This window comes from Xiphias gladius, chromosome 12 (assembly GCF_016859285.1).
Source record: "Xiphias gladius isolate SHS-SW01 ecotype Sanya breed wild chromosome 12, ASM1685928v1, whole genome shotgun sequence".
NCBI classification, from domain to species: Eukaryota; Metazoa; Chordata; class Actinopteri; order Istiophoriformes; family Xiphiidae; genus Xiphias; species Xiphias gladius.
Window position 1 is genome coordinate 6,665,031 of NC_053411.1, and position 16,450 is coordinate 6,681,480.

The 16,450-nt window shown below is 40.3% G+C and overlaps 1 protein-coding gene across 1 annotated transcript in view; it reads left to right on the forward strand.

Annotated features, from left to right (window-relative positions):
* ppp2r5b (protein phosphatase 2, regulatory subunit B', beta) overlaps positions 1 to 16,450 on the forward strand; it is a 35,050-nt gene that overhangs the window by 2,276 nt on the left and 16,324 nt on the right. Inside the window, exon 2 of the mRNA XM_040141629.1 lies at positions 15,469 to 15,665. Coding sequence (XP_039997563.1) covers positions 15,469 to 15,665 — 197 coding nt within the window. The remainder of the gene's footprint in view (positions 1 to 15,468; positions 15,666 to 16,450) is intronic.

A 16,450-nucleotide genomic window follows, 5' to 3' on the forward strand; every position in this document is an offset into this window, starting at 1 on the left:
CTGCTACACTGCTGCACCACTGTTTCTGGATCCCCAGGAGGAACTGATAGTAAGATCCTGCAGCACCGGCACAAGAGAAAAGCCTGGTGTGGGAAAGTCTGTAACGGGCAGTATGTGGGCCAAGTGTAGACAGAGTTGTGGGTGTTTTGCCCTCCAGGGAATCCCGTTCCCATTGTTAATTTGAACTACTACTCCTGTTAAGAATGGCACATCTCTTGCGTTTTAAGCCCAGAGCAAGAGCTTCATTCTGGCTCGCAGTTTCAGGCTGATATATGAAAGAGACACAGAGCGACATGGCGTATTAGAGTGAAGAAAAAATGCTAAGCAGCAGAAAGTGTAAAATCCACCCTGAAACAGTCAAGAAACAGGTGCTGGAGCGTACATTGCCTTCTTATGGATCCATTTACTGTTTGATTCTGTATTTTTCTTATTTCCACAGATGGATTTACAAAATTGTAAATTTGCAGTACAGCTAAAATGCAGATTAATAGCAAAACATATTTAAAATGATCAACAGTTAACATAGCTTTACATAGATATTAGTCTTAGAGAGTAAGAGCCTCAATACTTTGGACGAATATCAACAATCAAAACAGAAGAAATCCATCATAGCAGAGGGAGATTCTGTGAGTCTGATTCCTAGCCTCAATCGACCACAATGCAATGCAGTCACAACTTGCGTCTTTGCAAATCTGTCATCAGTAGTGTGTGAAAGATATCGCCATCTAAAACGACTCTTTTGTAACTGGAACAACTAGACGTTTTTCTGCTCTCAGTTTTGTCGGGACCCCGAAAAAGCTATCATGGAAAATGTTGGGAGTTGCTAAATGTAGTAGAAAAAACATGAAGCAGGTTGGGGGAAATGAGGTGAACATCATATATCACTATGTAAGAGGGCAAGAGTAACAGGGGGTGGATTGTCCTTTCATGTCCCTCAGTGAGTGCTGGGAGGATGTTTTCAGTTGATTGGTTCGAGCCTTGGAACAGGTCAGTTCCTTTGCAGAAGTTTAGTGCATCTACTGTATACTATGCATGTGGTATAGCACCATGTAGAGATCTCAGTATAGTTTCTCTAGCTGTTAACCAATCTTCTAGATACTGATTTCCCCATCAACAGTATCTTCAATCGACCACTAATGCAATCATAGCTTGCATCTTTGCAGATCTGTCATCAGCAGTGTGTGAAATATATCAGCCTTTAAAAAATAACCTTTTGTAATAGGAACAACAGGACAAGGCACACCCTGACCTTTTTTTCAGTGTGAGTATATGAGGCAGGTTTAAAGACGTTTTGAAGAACAAAAACAGAACTTTTCACTGCTGAATTCCTCTGCAAAATACAGACCTGTATCCCTCAGCCAGTGCGGGATGTTGAGTCCCCTTTATGTAGCAAGGCATTAAGGGCCTGGAAGTCGGGGTAGTGGATGAGCATGTAGTTTGTCCGACTTTTATGCAGGAGGGTGGAGTTTCCTATCACAGAATAGTTAACTGGCCTCAACCCATGACGGGGTATGTAATGATTTTACCGTATTTGTAAGCGGCCCTGTTGACACCCTATGCAGTGATGTAAGCAGCTGCCTTGCTGAAGAGTCATTGAGCCAGGTCAGTGATTTTGCTCCCAGTAAATAGGGCTGTTGTTCTGTAACTGACCCTGACCTCCGAAACCCCAAATACACTCTGAGATTCCCAGAGGGTCACATCTTGGTAACTGAACCACTGCTGCTAATATTTCTCTACCCTCAGTTAAGCTATTAGTATGCACTGAACTGAGACAGAAACATGCTGCAGCTAAACCACTGAGGTTGAAATAAATAATAAATATTTTAAGGTTTTTTTTTTCAGTCAACAAAATGCTCAGCGATATCTATAGCAATATGGGAATACAGGCAGAGATAAGTAGATGTTGAGGTGAGATGACTACACTATCCTTGTGATGCTCTAGTAGACAGGGAACTGATCTGGAACAAGGAACTGACCTATAAAAAAGCAGCAGGGATGGTCAAGGCAACCAATTAATCCACAGAGGGTGGGTGAAGGATAAAGGGTCCCCGTAATTCCTTTTACAGTGTGTTCATGTTTGGCCAGAGGGCAGCAGTGGGTGCGCATGCATGTACACAATCACACACATATACAGGCATTTCACCCCTTTCTGGTCACAGTGTTCTTGGACCAAAGTGGTTGCACTGTACTGCAGTGGAGAATTTTGTCTATAAAAATGGATTTACGTATTTAAAAACACAGAATGTATGACTTTTCCCCTCAAGGTCTATTTCATAAAACGCCTTTCCAGTAAATGCTTCTTTGTTCGTCCTCTGTAAAGTGGCAAAACTACCTTGCCTTTCACTAAACATTGGTTGTTTATCGAACCACAAGCATCTTGTAAAAACTTGAGACTCATCACTGGTTTTAATACTATTAGCAGGGACTCATTTTCAAGTGGTTTCTCTTCTTTCTCTATCTTAATGTTCCTGTTGAAAAAAAAATTAAGTTTTAATGTGATTACTACTACAGAGCCCCGAATGAGATGATGATTAAGTCAGACCCGGGCACCAGGGCTTGATAAACTTAGTGTTTCTCTGGGTCCCAGGGAAATTAAAATATTTAATATCTGCTGTCACACGGTTAGAGAACCACCAGATGGGTATCAAAAACGTTTCAGACACGGTGAAAGCATTCCCTTTCCTGTCTCTCTAAATTTTATTCATCACATTGAATAGTAAGATACTTGAGGATGGTGTCCAGTAAAGATGGTGCTCGGGGTTAATGGCTCTGGAAACTAGCCCAGTAGCAATAACTGGCTGTCATCATCAGCATACTGGTTCCATTAGCACAGAATCAGAATCAGACCGCAAGTAAGCAAGAAAAAAAAAAGGCTTTAAACGCAGGAGACAAACTTGATGCACTGTTGAGACCAAGTCACAGGCTATATTTTGTACAACATGTAGAAATTCTGCCTTGGTAGTGTTGAAAAAACAAAAACATCCATGATACCAGCCTTTCTTTCATAATTGCATGAATTTGCCAAAGTAGTGTAAACTCTATTATGACTCATAGCCAATTGATTATTAAGTTGGGCCCTGCCTTTCTCTTCGTCGTCCTCCTCCATGTCTTCACTTGCACTGCAGCTCTCTGTCTAACCAGAGAACAGGCTGTGAGCTCAGCGCTCCTCCCCAGCTGCGATGCTCTCCCCTGGGGCTACAGACACCAGTCGGGCTTCCTGGTCACGGGGTGTTGTGCTGTTGCTGACAGACTCACCATGCTAAGGTCACATTCTTGCCCAACATAGAGTCAGCAGATTAACAAACCTATGACTTTGATTTATGCCCTGTAATAACACCAAAGAGAATTTTGCACAAATGTGGTAAAGGATGATTTTTGAGATTATTGAACAAGCTACCTCTGTCTATAAGTAGAGGATCCTGCAATCCAGCAAAGCAGCACTAGATTCCTTGCTTTTGACTTTAGGATAGGAGACCTTGATCTCAATTCCCTTTGTAGCTAATTTGTGGACTATTCCTCTCCTTCCTTCTTCCTGCTCTTTCTGTGATGCCTACCCCTGGTGTTAAATAGCAAAATGAATCCGAATCTTATCTGGATAATAAAAAACACACTCTATATATGCGCTCAGCATGCACTGCAATCAGAATATGATCAGCTTTGTGTGACCACTAAGCTTGCATCTTGATTTGACTTAGAGTAAGTATTAGTCATCCAGGTGCAAATGCACTCCACACAGAGTGACTGTATCTGTATAAAAGTATCCACCTGAAGGATAAAACACATCATCAGAGGTACAAAATGTCTTCATGGCACGTAAACGTCATGACGACTGGTAGAAAATCATTACCACAGAAACATCACAGTCCGAGCATCATTAATGTGTGTATAAATATCAACACTGTGGATAGAAGTAGCACCATTGTGAGTAGAAATGGAGTTGGGTGACATGTAATCACAGTCACCAGAAGTAAAACACCTTCACTGTAGGTAGATATTTGTGATCCAGATTGCAAATTACCGTGATAAGGGATGTAGGTTGGGAGTAGGTCTGACATTTGATGGTTGTACTATGCAGTAGGTCAGTGATTCTATTCTGAGCTGAGAGAGGATAAAATCTTCATTAATCAATGTGTGTTTGTGATTGTGTAAAGCATGTACGTACCTATGCTGGGTGATCACGGGACACTTTCTGGTCTATCTTGAGGAGCACTGTTGCTGCCAGCAGCTGCCTCAGCAGGAGACCAAAGAGAAAATACACAAAACAGACTCTCTGCTCAGCTCAGCCCAGCAGCACGTTCTGCCAGCCTTCGCTGCTGAACAGCTCTGCTGAGCTCACATTGCCTTTTTGAAGACAATAAAGGATATTAGCAAACGTGCACCTGTATTTGGAAGTCACAAGATGATCATACTACAACTATTCCTGTAAACTGTCATGAGAGGCTATAGTTTTGTCGTCCTAGTTAAAAGAAAAACAAAACTTTGTCAGGCTCCCCATCTGATCTGGAAACCAGCGGCAGATAAAGCCAAAAAATTCAAATTGTCCAATTTTTGCCATGGCTGTTTTTTTATCGTCATCTTTGGTGTTTGATTTCTTCTCATCAAAAATTGATACCTAGTTGTTTATTATTATCTCCCACACCAATGTGAAAGCTGCAGAGCTGTAGAGCAGCAGCAGGCCTAATTGCTGTTTTGAAAATGAATCAACACGCTCAGCTCCAGTTGATTTATCTGGTTGATGAATCCTCACAACAGCTCAACAAAAAATAAGAAAACACTCCCATCAAGTAATTAATAGATAGATGTTTTATGCAAACAGCTTTCAGCGTGCAAACTAGCACCACCATTTCTAATTGCTAATTTAACCATGCAAAAGAAATATCCATATAAGTAAATAGCCATGCATGATGTTGCCTGTCCTTGACATTTCCATCAGTGGCTGCCAGCAACAGTGGCGTTTCAAAGGGCTGCTGATCGGCTTCAGATAACTCCGTCAGGACCCAAAGGATGTTGTGTGAGCTCAAAGAGTGCTAAATCTCCCGTACCTGCATGAAACCTATCCTGCTGGTTAGCGTTAGGATTTAAACATCTGTAAAAGCCACGAAAACCCTGCAGATATAGGAAAAGCACTACAGATGACGCAAGTGAATAAGGCTTTGTTGCACAGGCTAAAAAGATGGTGAGTTGAAGCAGGGTGGGATAACAGGTATAATGGTTATGTGAAATATCGGTTTACATACTCCCTTTTAAAATAAGAAATAATCATCTATATTGCAGAACAGCAAGTAGTCAATCTTTTTGCAACTAGGCTTTCTAGAGTACTTGCACCTAAAAATTTGCCTGATTATGCTATCCGCACACTGGTTACTATTTACCACATCAAAGTATGCTTTTGCATCCCTTCTTTTTCTGTGGAATAACATGGAAATGCATTTAAAATGCTCCCAGTGCTGTCTGCAAAAGAACATAAATACACTGCTGCTTGTGTTTCATAATGTATTCAAAAAAAAGTGGGCCAATTCCACTGACAAAGGATGGAGTAAAGGAAAGTGAGTGAGATTGGAGTATAATTTTAAGGACATACTGAACCAGCCTTGTGAAGGTACAAAGAGGGGTTAAAGTAAGCTTTTAAATGTTAAAACTTGTGTTTGAGGTGAAAAAAACCGTCCAAAAACAACAGGACAGAGTTCTTTTTTTCAGTTTCTTTTTTTTTTCAATATTAAAATTAATTCCATTAAATCTTCACATTTATTCTTTTAATCGTAAAGGCCTGGTCACATCTGCATTTATTAATTCATTTCAATGGACTAGCTGCAACTAACCGATTTTGCTCTGGGGGTAAAATAAATCTGTCTTGAATCTGTGAGTCTCTTGTGTCGAGTTCAAATTTATTGAAAAAAGTTGACATGTCAGTTTGTGCCGTAGACCAAAAAGCTAACCTTTGAGGGAATGTACAGCTGAAACGGGGGAAGCTATTTTAGCATAATAGCTGCATTACAACATTCTTTTTGATATAACCCTGCTTTGCTACCTAAAAAGAGCCGATGGTTTGCTGACAGTTCTCGGACAGGAGCTTGTACAAGTATGCCTCTTGTATAAACTGTGTTAAATTATTCTCCTTATTAGCAACTGACTTTGCTAACTGACAGTTAGCAAGCTACTTAGCTTGGAGAGCTAATGTGACCGATCCTGGTTGGTGGTTAGCTGGAGCTATACTAGTTCACTAGCAGCTAACAATGCGAGCACACTATGTCACTTAGCTTGTAGAACTGCAAAGATAGTTTGCAAAGATGCAAGCTGGAATTTTGCCGTGCCCATTTTGGTGAGACTAGGTTTTAATTTTAGGGAAAAAAATAAAGTTTGAGGAGTTCTTGTTCTGTTTGTTTCCATGAGAAATGCTAACAGTGCTAACTGTTTTGTGTTAAGAGTAACACAATGGTTAAAGTGAGTGATGTCAAAACAAAACTATTGTAGTATACTCTATGTTGCAACAGTGAAACACTGTGGACATATATTCACATGGTAAAAACTGGCACAAGTTACTGTTTCTGACAGAGACCCTGGTGTATTTTCCGGCTTAGATATCGTTGCTCTCATGTCCTTAGGCCGTGATGCTGTAATTTGTCAGAAAGGGCACATTGTCTATGCAATATGTAACATAACCCCAGTTGAGCCATTTGACGTGTTTATCTGTGTGTTTTTTTCATTTTAGTTTGTCCCGCATGTGTGTTTGGCCACATCATAATAATGAATGTATGGCAGACTCAGTTTTAAATGGGCTGTTTACTGTAAAACATTCACCTTCTCAGACAGACTGTATGTGAGAGATTGAATGACTGTGTGTGTGTGTGTGTGTGTGTGTGTGTGTGTGTGTGTGTGTGTGTGTGTGTGTGTGTTAGTGTGTGTAAGGGAGAGGCTGGCTGGATGGGCCTGGTATTAGGTTACAGAAGGCATGGAGTAGTTTTGGCTCTATGATTGTCTCAGATCAATTAAGAGGGAGAGTGGGGGAGAAAGTGAGGCGGGTGATGAAAGAAATGGAGTGGATGAGGAAAGAGGAAGTGACTGAACATTAAGTTGACAGGTGGAGGAGGAACAGTGGGGGGAGGAGAGACTGCGAGATAAAGAATTCAAAAAAAAAAAAAAAAAACAACACAGAAGATGTTGCTGGGGACATGGTGTAATGAAACGGCTAGCGATGCAATAACTACAACCGCTGCTGTGTCACCATAGAAAGAGATGATTCTTAAAGGTATACGCGGAAGCTTGGGCAAATAAGCTCTCTGAATCAGCACAAGTTTCATCTTTGTGGATATTCACTATTAAATATGCTCTTGTGGTTCTGTGGCAGTGCAGGGCTGACTAAACAAAGAAAATAAAATATTGGACATGCAGAGGTGACGTGTTGTGAATCAGTCTCTAAGGAAATTGTGAGGGAAGATTTTGTAGTAGATGGGATGAGATACTGAAAGCAGAGAATATGAACAAAAGTGAATTTTGCTGGACAGAAGCATTCTTCCAGGTGGCAATGAATCACAGCCAGCTTAAGAAAACGTGCTTGGCCTTAATCAGAGACAAGAATATGTGAGATTTTTATTTTCATTTATCACACCTTGTTGTTTGTGACATGTAGCAGCAGCAGTGTGGAAAGCACCATGCCTGATGTCTACGCTGTAGAGCAAACCAACAGATTATTATTCAGCAAGTGACGGGTACAAAGCTGCTAATCAAATGTTGAAGATGTCTCCAGCTGGGATAACCGTCACCAATATTTGTTTACGAACTGTCTCCAATTTGTGTTTACACAGCAAATATTGCTATCAAAGGAGAATTTTAATATCTTATATTCCTGAAAGTCATTTTGTGGTCAAGGAGAATTTGGACTTTTAGAAAAAAAAGAGAAATGAAGTAGTCTGATTTTATTGATACGAATTGAAATCTATTGATAGTGATTCAGCTGATTATAGGTAAATTAAGTGACAAAAAATTGCAGGCAATAGATATGAACAACAGCCTTTAATACCAAGATGGTCCCTGTTCTTTATGGTGTGTGTTGGAAATGTTTATAATTAGTAACACTGGATTATTTAAAGATTGGTTTAGCGCACCACTTAATCTTTTGCCATGATTTATCCCTCTCTTACAGCCTTTTTTCACAGAGAGAAGTGGAGTTTTCTGTCTACGCACCCACTGAATATGCATATAAAGTCTTCCTGCCATGTTTCGAAATCCACTGCCATCAAAGTACAACGCAGTTTTTAAGCAAAGGTCTTCAGATATAGTAGCTGTCGCTTTCATTGTTATTCCTTAATGAGCTTAACTTCAGTCGTTTATATTTTTCAGATGGTAGGCATCTTAATTTGGAATAGAACTCTCTTAATAGGGAGGATCAAAAATTCTGGAGACTGGCATTTTAATGATGTCTTGTTTTATGGTGCTCAGAATTCCATAACAGTGTTTTGGCGTAAAAAATAGAAGAAAAAGCTAATTGTCACATTTTTAAAAACTAGAAGTCTGCCAATAAGCACAAACTTCCATCAACACTGAATCCAAGGACAGAAGTTCCATACTTAGGTCACGTGAAGACAACTGAGCCGACTTCACTTTGTTGATGAAGATCATGAGATGTGGTTGAAAGCTTTGAGTTAAAGCTGCATTAAGTGATTTTTTTTCATTTGGAGGCATCTTATCAAGATGTTAACAACATCAAGTTGATATGGCAAACAGGTTAGCAAAAAGTCGTTTAGTTACAAATCCAGCAGATACAGAGCAACATTATTTGGAGCATTCATTTGGAGCCGTGTTTCTGTCGGTCTGATGAATATGAATCCAATATTCACTCAGCTCTGTCTCCCAACTCCTGAGAAATATAACTACATTTTTAGCTGCCGAATACTTTACTTTGTACGCTAGCTATTCACTAACTTTTTCTTTCTGCTGTTTGGTGCTGGGCAGGTAGCATAACAACAACAAGCTGCTGTCAGCTGAAAGATGCCAAAAAGCTCCATACAGCTGAGGGGAACTGCGGAGTTGGGTGATAATTCTCAGTGGCTTTGTCACTATGAGGGACCACTTTCACATTACACAGTCATTTGATCCATTGTTAAACTAAAAACAATGATAAGTGCAGCTTTAACCATACCTTAACCATTGTTTATTTGCCACAAGTTGATTTTGTCCCCACAAATATCCCATAAAATTTGGAATCCATCTCTCTTTTTGTTATTTTTGAAGGTAAAGTGGAAATTCCCTATCTAGATAAGTATCAAAATATAATGAATTGTTCCTTGGCCCAGAACCGATCTGTGTTCCAAATGTCATAAAAATCTGTTCATAATTTGGCGAGATCTTCTGCTGACGGACAGACAAGCTAACTCAGAGGAATGAAACATGACATCCTCATCAGAGAACACAAACCTGTGCTTGTTTTATTTCCAGTTCTGTCAGCAGGATAGATGTGATTATCTGACAGATAAAACTCTATTCAAATGTTATATGCTCATACCAGGCCAGTTTCATTACCTATTCTTGGTAACATCACCAAGTGGCTTCTTCCAAGAATTTCCTGCTCTAATTCAAAGCAGCGGGATGGTTCGTCCTGTTCTTTCTCGGCAGGTAAATTTCTGTTAGCTCGTCAGTCGTTCTTGAAAAACTGAAGACGGCTGACCGGAGGAGGACATAGTCAATCATACGTGATAGCATCCCTCCTCGTCTCTCTTTCAAATCATGCTTTTTATGAGCAGGGTAATGGATAATGTGTTGTACATACTTCCTAGACAGTTTGTCATGTTGTGGTTACATTGTGTGTTATTAGGAGGATGAGATTATTTAGACATGGACTTTACAGCGCGTCACTTAAACCCCTTAAGGTGAAATTTCTACTGCCCTGACTTCTACACTGCATGGGGGCTCACTTCTGATAGCTGCTGTAGCTCATTCTACTATTTATAACTGTGTCTTTCTCTTCTTTATCTGCCTCTATCCCTTTCCGTCTCTTTCTCCCCTTTCCCCTCCCTCCCCATCTTCCTCTCTGCGTCACTGTATCTGTGCATTGAGCATCAGTGTGTGCTTAATGACAGAGGTGCAGAGGCGGTTTGGATGGCAGCTAAAACAGAAGCCGTCCTCCTCTCTTTCTGTCTCTCTCGGTCACACACTCAGCCCCAAACAGAATAACTGTTATTTAAAGACTAGAGCTGTGCTTAGTCATTCAAAAAAAAGCCTCCGAGAGATGGATGGGTGGATGAGAGGAAGGGAACGATGGAGGGAGTGAAGAGAGGGGGCAAGGGAGCAAAAGAAGGGAGGTTCCTAGTGATGGAAAGATGTGAGAGAAGCAGAGGAGGAGGAATGGCATGATGTCATCTTTTAACCCTATACCGCTCCCCTCTCCTCCCTCCTGTTTCCTCCCCAGATTCATCCTCTTCTCCTCTCTGTGTCTCTCTCCAGCGGAACTATATTTAGAGTTTTGCAGCTGTGTATGTGTGTGTTGGTGTTTTGATGCAGGGTGCTTGGCAATGCTCAGTCGTATATGTTACTGCTCCTTTTACCGAATGGATCCACCCCTCTCCTCTCTCCTCACCATCTTTTCTATGTCAGATGCTGTCTTTTCCCTCTCTGTGGTTCAGCTCGTCTTTTTTTCATTGCCTCCCTCTGTTCCTCCTCTGTCTTTTTAAAGGATGAGTCTGGAGATGTTCTATATTTTTCTTATGGTCAACAAAACCCATTGAAACGATCAAAACTAAAAATTAATTGACCACTAGCAAGTGTTGTTTACGTATCCAAAGCCTGATATTGTTTATTCCTCAATGCCATAGAGCCCCATTGTTGTTTAAAAACTATTAAACTGACATGTTCTGTCATTACGATGTGCATAATCATAAACATACACCGTCCTGCTGCTGTAAATACTTGCTAGAGCACCAAATTTATATTAATTTGCAGTTGAAAATAGTTCCCAACAAATGCACCATTTACTCCTGTTCTGTAACGTTTGTGAAAAATTACAGTGCCCAGCTGTTTTAGGAAATAACTTATCCTTTTTTTAAAGATGAAAATATACATTTGCGACACATTTTAAAAGGTTTACATCACTAGCAGGAACCAGTGGGCTTTGGGCTGATTCCCATAGACAGACTGAAGTTAAAGTTAGAGAAAAAACTGATTATAAAACACATTGGTGTTTTTTAATAAATGGTATAAATGCAATATTTTGTCATTTCAAATTTTAATTATTTGAGGTTTTAAAAGGAAAGTAGTCTGCTAATCTGATTAAGTTCATTCTGGGGAAGATCATTTCTCACCAGACTCCACTTAAAATCTGGCAATGTAATATTTTCCTATTCATGAACAAATGATATCATACAGCACTCTTCCCATCCATTTATGTATCTATAAAAATTATCATGAGTCAATAAGTAGCTTTCTTAATTGCATTTGTGACCTGTCTCCCCAGGGACTTCAAACAATGTCAAGAACGGTTTTCAGACTTTTTTTATTAGCCCTATTTCATTGGACTCCAGTGAGCAAAACATACTTTTGTACACCTCACAAGAATCATTACACAATTGTCTTTACACTATTCACTTTCCTTTAGCTTTGTTTTTGGTCTCAATGTTAGCTAGTTCCTCACTTTGCCAGTTTGGCGTTTAGTGCTGGCAAAGGTAGTGTAAAATGGGTTTATCAGAGCCTTTTTGCTGTAAACAGATGCCTGCATATGGAAACCACATTGCTGAGAGTGAGCCAAAACAGTAACAATGCAGGCCATAAAACTAAAACAATCGACTGAAAGACGGTAAAACGCTCTGTAGAGCTGCGGGGAACTGCAGTTGGGTGGTAATTCCCTTTGAGTTTGTCGCTAAGCGTGACCCCTTAGATTAGATTAATTGTTAATAAAAATATTGAATTTGAAAAAAACGTATTTGTGCAGCTTTAAAAAGAAAAAGTTTTTCATATAACGAGTAAAGGGGTACAGAAGACAAAACTAATTAATTTCTCTTTGTAGGCATGCATTTGGAGGTTTGTTTGTTCACATAATCACTTGAAGAACACTGATATTAAGGATAGTAATACAAAGCCCTAGCTGCTTTTGTAATAGTACTGATAGCTTACTGTTTATAATTAATTAAATGAAGAGTGTAATTGCTTTTCTGCATTGTGTTTTGTATGCCTGCTGTACCTAACTGTTTTGACATGCTTTTATAATTGTGGTAATGCAACTTTAGTAATGGTGTGCCATGCTGACGGTAAGAATTTAAATCTCAAGGGACCTTCTGAGTTAATAAAGGTGAAATAAATAAAGACGTAAAATTTAACTACATGCATTCAGTGTTGCATTTAAAATTTTATAGTCACAGGCCGGCTCAGCAGTTATTCAAAATACCAATTTGGATTGTCGGAAACATGAAAATAGCTCAGTCATAAATGACTCACTTGCTGTGATTAAGGTCTCAGTTAATATTCTAATCACTGCACTGACATGATATTAAAAGCTGCTTTGAATGAATGAGCCTGGAGTGACCTGCATTGACCTAATAATAGCACAGCCAAAAGGAAACCTGAAATTCACTTCACTCAGTGATACCTCAGTTTGGTGTCTCTACTCTCTCATAATGCACCGAGTTTGTGTGTTTCATTTTCTTTTCCTTCACTCTCCCACACTTGGTCTCCAGGACCCAACAAGTCCCTACATTCCCTTCATCTTCCCTCTCCTTTTCTCACCTCCTTTTTCACTCTCTTTCCCCTCAACAGTCATATACAGTTTATCTTTGCTTTCATCTTTTCACCTCACACTATTCTTTTTTCTCAGTCCCAGCAGCACATCTTCATACAATTACTCTCCATTAAAAATGGATTAGATTTCACCTTCACAGTCTGTCTATTGAGGGAGAACGGGGGGGGGGGGGGCTTTAAGAAATCAGGAGAGGCTGAAGAGATAGGAAGTATATAAAGGGGTAGATTAGGGAGGTGCAAAGCAAGGAGGGGAACAGGAAACTAGAGAAGGAGAGAAAAATAATAGAAGAGGGAAAGAGGTAGAGGAGTGATAGAGGGTCAGAAGGATAAAAAGATTGAAGCTTCAGGTATTCAACCAGGCAGAAGACATGATTACAGAGGGGGGTTGTGGTCACCTTGCAGATTTAAACTTGAATTTATTCTTTCAGCAAGGTCAGAGGCAGTAGTTCACCTTCTTAAACTTTTCACACTTGTTTTTCATCACAAATAGTCAGAAAATTGTGTGAATTTTTCTATCACACAATAGTCCAGTCACTGGGAAATGGCTGCAATTCAAGAACAAATTGACCGCTCAGTACAGCTCAGTGGACAGGCTCATAGATGCCAACACTGGATGTAAAATGGGCATAAAGGAAGGTAAATAAAAGTCACAGAGAACGTTTATGCAGGTTACGTCATGAATGCTGACTGGACAAAAAAACAAGAAGCAAATCAGAAAATTAGGATTATAATCTTGCATTTAAATTATTCTTGTAAGTAGTTCCATAACACCAATCTGGTGAAATGGAACTTTATCAAACAGATACTTTATCACATCACCATCCAAAAGTACTGACAGTATAGTTAGACATAATTGATAAAATAAAAGGCCACTTTCAACAGTCTCAAAAGAGTGTGTTTAATGTTCCCAAACACATCAAGCAAAGGGCAGTCCTTGTCTTTTGTTGTGCAGCTCTGTGCCAAAGGGAGCAGATGGTCCTGGCGTGCCCACATGTGGTGAGGGGGTCTGGGGCTGGAAGAGCTCCAATCAGCCCCTCTTACCCCCCCTGTGATTCCCACCTGGGGGTTAAGAAGGGTTAAATCTAATCTGCTCCTTCTGTGTTAGTGTATGTGTGTGTGTTGGAGAGAGCCTTGGATCATCCTCCTTCCAACTGCACAGTTAGTCTAGACTGACTTCCCAGCCATTGTATCCTCTTGGTAAAGCTGTATTGTCTTGCTCTTACAGAGGGACATTATTTGTACAAGGCTATAAGTGCGTTTGTTACAAGGTACACGTATAGAGTCTAATGCTATCCAATACTTCTTACTGAAAATATGAGCATACAGTGGCAGAAACTGAAAAACCTCTGTCCAGACCTCAATAGGTTTTTTGTGTACAGAAGCCCAACTAAAGTTGCAAAGGCTTTCTATTTTGCATGTAAAACTGTTTATTATGGACATTTCCAGTGCTATAAAGATATAAGAAGACGGTCTTTTAAAGTCCTTACAAGTTGTACTTAACGTTTTTGTTAATGGTTAATAAATCCTTATACATCAATTGCAAGGCATTAGTAAGAATTACTAAGACTAACGTTTGGATTGTTAGGTTGTAAAAATGGCTGCTGAACTGTAACAAACCATAAACCATTATTGAACAACTTGTCAATTCTTTCGAAATTTGGGGGGGGTTATTAGAAACGGTCAACAAGATGATGAGGGCTATCATTCTCAACCTCAGCATTTGTACAAATGATACTTTCGAATTCCATCTTTACCTACAGTAAAGTTTGGATTTAGCCTTGAGCATCATGCCAGTCATCACAATTTTTCGGTTTTTCCACTAGTCATGGGAGGTTTGTGTTATTTTCTCTCTGTATATACTGGGTCTCTCTAAATGCGCAGAGTATTTTGAGTATTGGGTGTTGCGTACCTTACAGTTCAAGACACACCATCATGATGGCCAACGGGGTGGTCGGGCTTTTCCTGAGTATTTTTATATCATTTATCTAAATATAGATCAGTATGTTACCAAACTCACATACATCACACTTATACAGGGATCTGGATGGATATTTCACTGCTATATTTAGCTATTGAGTCACCGATCATTGGGTTACCCAGAAAAAGAACCAAGCATTCCCATTTGGCTGCTGTCAGAACCTGTAACTGTCTATTATGGTGTTTACTTCATTTTCTAACTTTTTTGCATGACGATTTACAGGCGGAGTTTCACACCCCCTTAAACCCGTGGAATCAATTTAAAACTCATTGTACTTGTTCAGTAATCCATGGTTATCAGCCACTTTCTCAACATCTGTGAAAAGTGGCGTTTACAGAGGTACAAGGTTTTAATCTGACGGTCTGCAGCAGGGTGTCTCATTGTGACAAACAGGTCTGGAGAACGAATCTGACAGGTAATAGGACTGAGATACGACACAGCCCTCTGGAAGAAGGTGTGTGTGTTGATGTGTGTGTATGGATGCCAACCCGTGTGTGTGTGTGGGCGTGTACAAATGTGTTCGTAGAGTAATAGTCTATTCTCTTGCCCTCATTACTTTTGAGAGAAGATGTAGCCTGTAGAATACATCTCTGTATACTCCGGCTTGCTTTCTCACACTCCCACTTTGTCAAATGATTCACTACCAAACACAAAGCACCTTTCAGGAACACCATCGGATCTGGCTGAGCTGCATCACCTTTTTCGGTCCTTTAACCTCCTTGTCTAACTCTTTCTCTCCCTTTCTTTCTTCCTACCTCTCAATCATTCAGACGCCCCGGTGGCAGAGTTACACGACCTGTTCTGTAAGAAGCTGCAGCAGTGCTGCGTGCTGTTTGATTTTCTGGACTGCGTGGCCGACCTGAAGGGGAAGGAGATCAAACGTGCAGCACTCAACGAGCTGGTGGAGAGTGTGGCAACTAGCAGAGGAGTCCTCATAGAGCCTCTCTACCCAGAGGCTATAAAGATGGTAGGAGGGGAGGAGAAGGGATTTTAAGGGATGAAACAATGGGGGAAAGACAAATGGGTAAATGCTAAGTATCCAACATCTGAGCACAGATGGTGACAAACAATGGTCATGGTGGATGAGAAAATGGATCAATAGTTAAATGGATGGAGGGAGAAGAAATATTGAAGGCCAGAAACACACTTCCTCAGGTGAATCAATCCTCATCAAATGCAACACCTGGAGGCTCTATCCAGGTCAAGAAAAGAGATTAGGAGAGAAGGAGGGTATGGGGAATGAAGGAGAAAAAGAGAGAAGGTAGACAGTGTGCTATCCAGCTGAGGAGCTCTTGTGGAGTCACCAGAAGCTATAAACAAAGGTGGTAAGAGAGGAGAGGAGAAGAGAAAGGAAGATAAGGGTGGATAGATAAAGGGAGGAAAAGGGAGATTAAATGTTTGCAAAGGTGGTTAAGAAGCAATAGGCTGCATGGATGACGAGAAAGAGAGACTGAAAGGAAAGATAGAGTGGAATTTGGTAGAGAGTGCAGACACCAACACAGAGCCCCAGAGATCCCAAGGGAATAAAGAGGTGGAGAGGAAGAAGGGATTGAGAAAAGAAGGGAAAGCGGGCAGAGGATATAGCTTATGTTATGGAGTGACGATATGCAGAGGATGTGAAAATACCAAGAGGATGAAGGATGGGTTGGAAAGAGAGTAGATGAAATGTTTAATGAGCGGCTACAAGCTTAAAAAAACGCAAATTATTAGGTGACCAATGATGAACTAGTGGATCATACTGTAAACGCCATC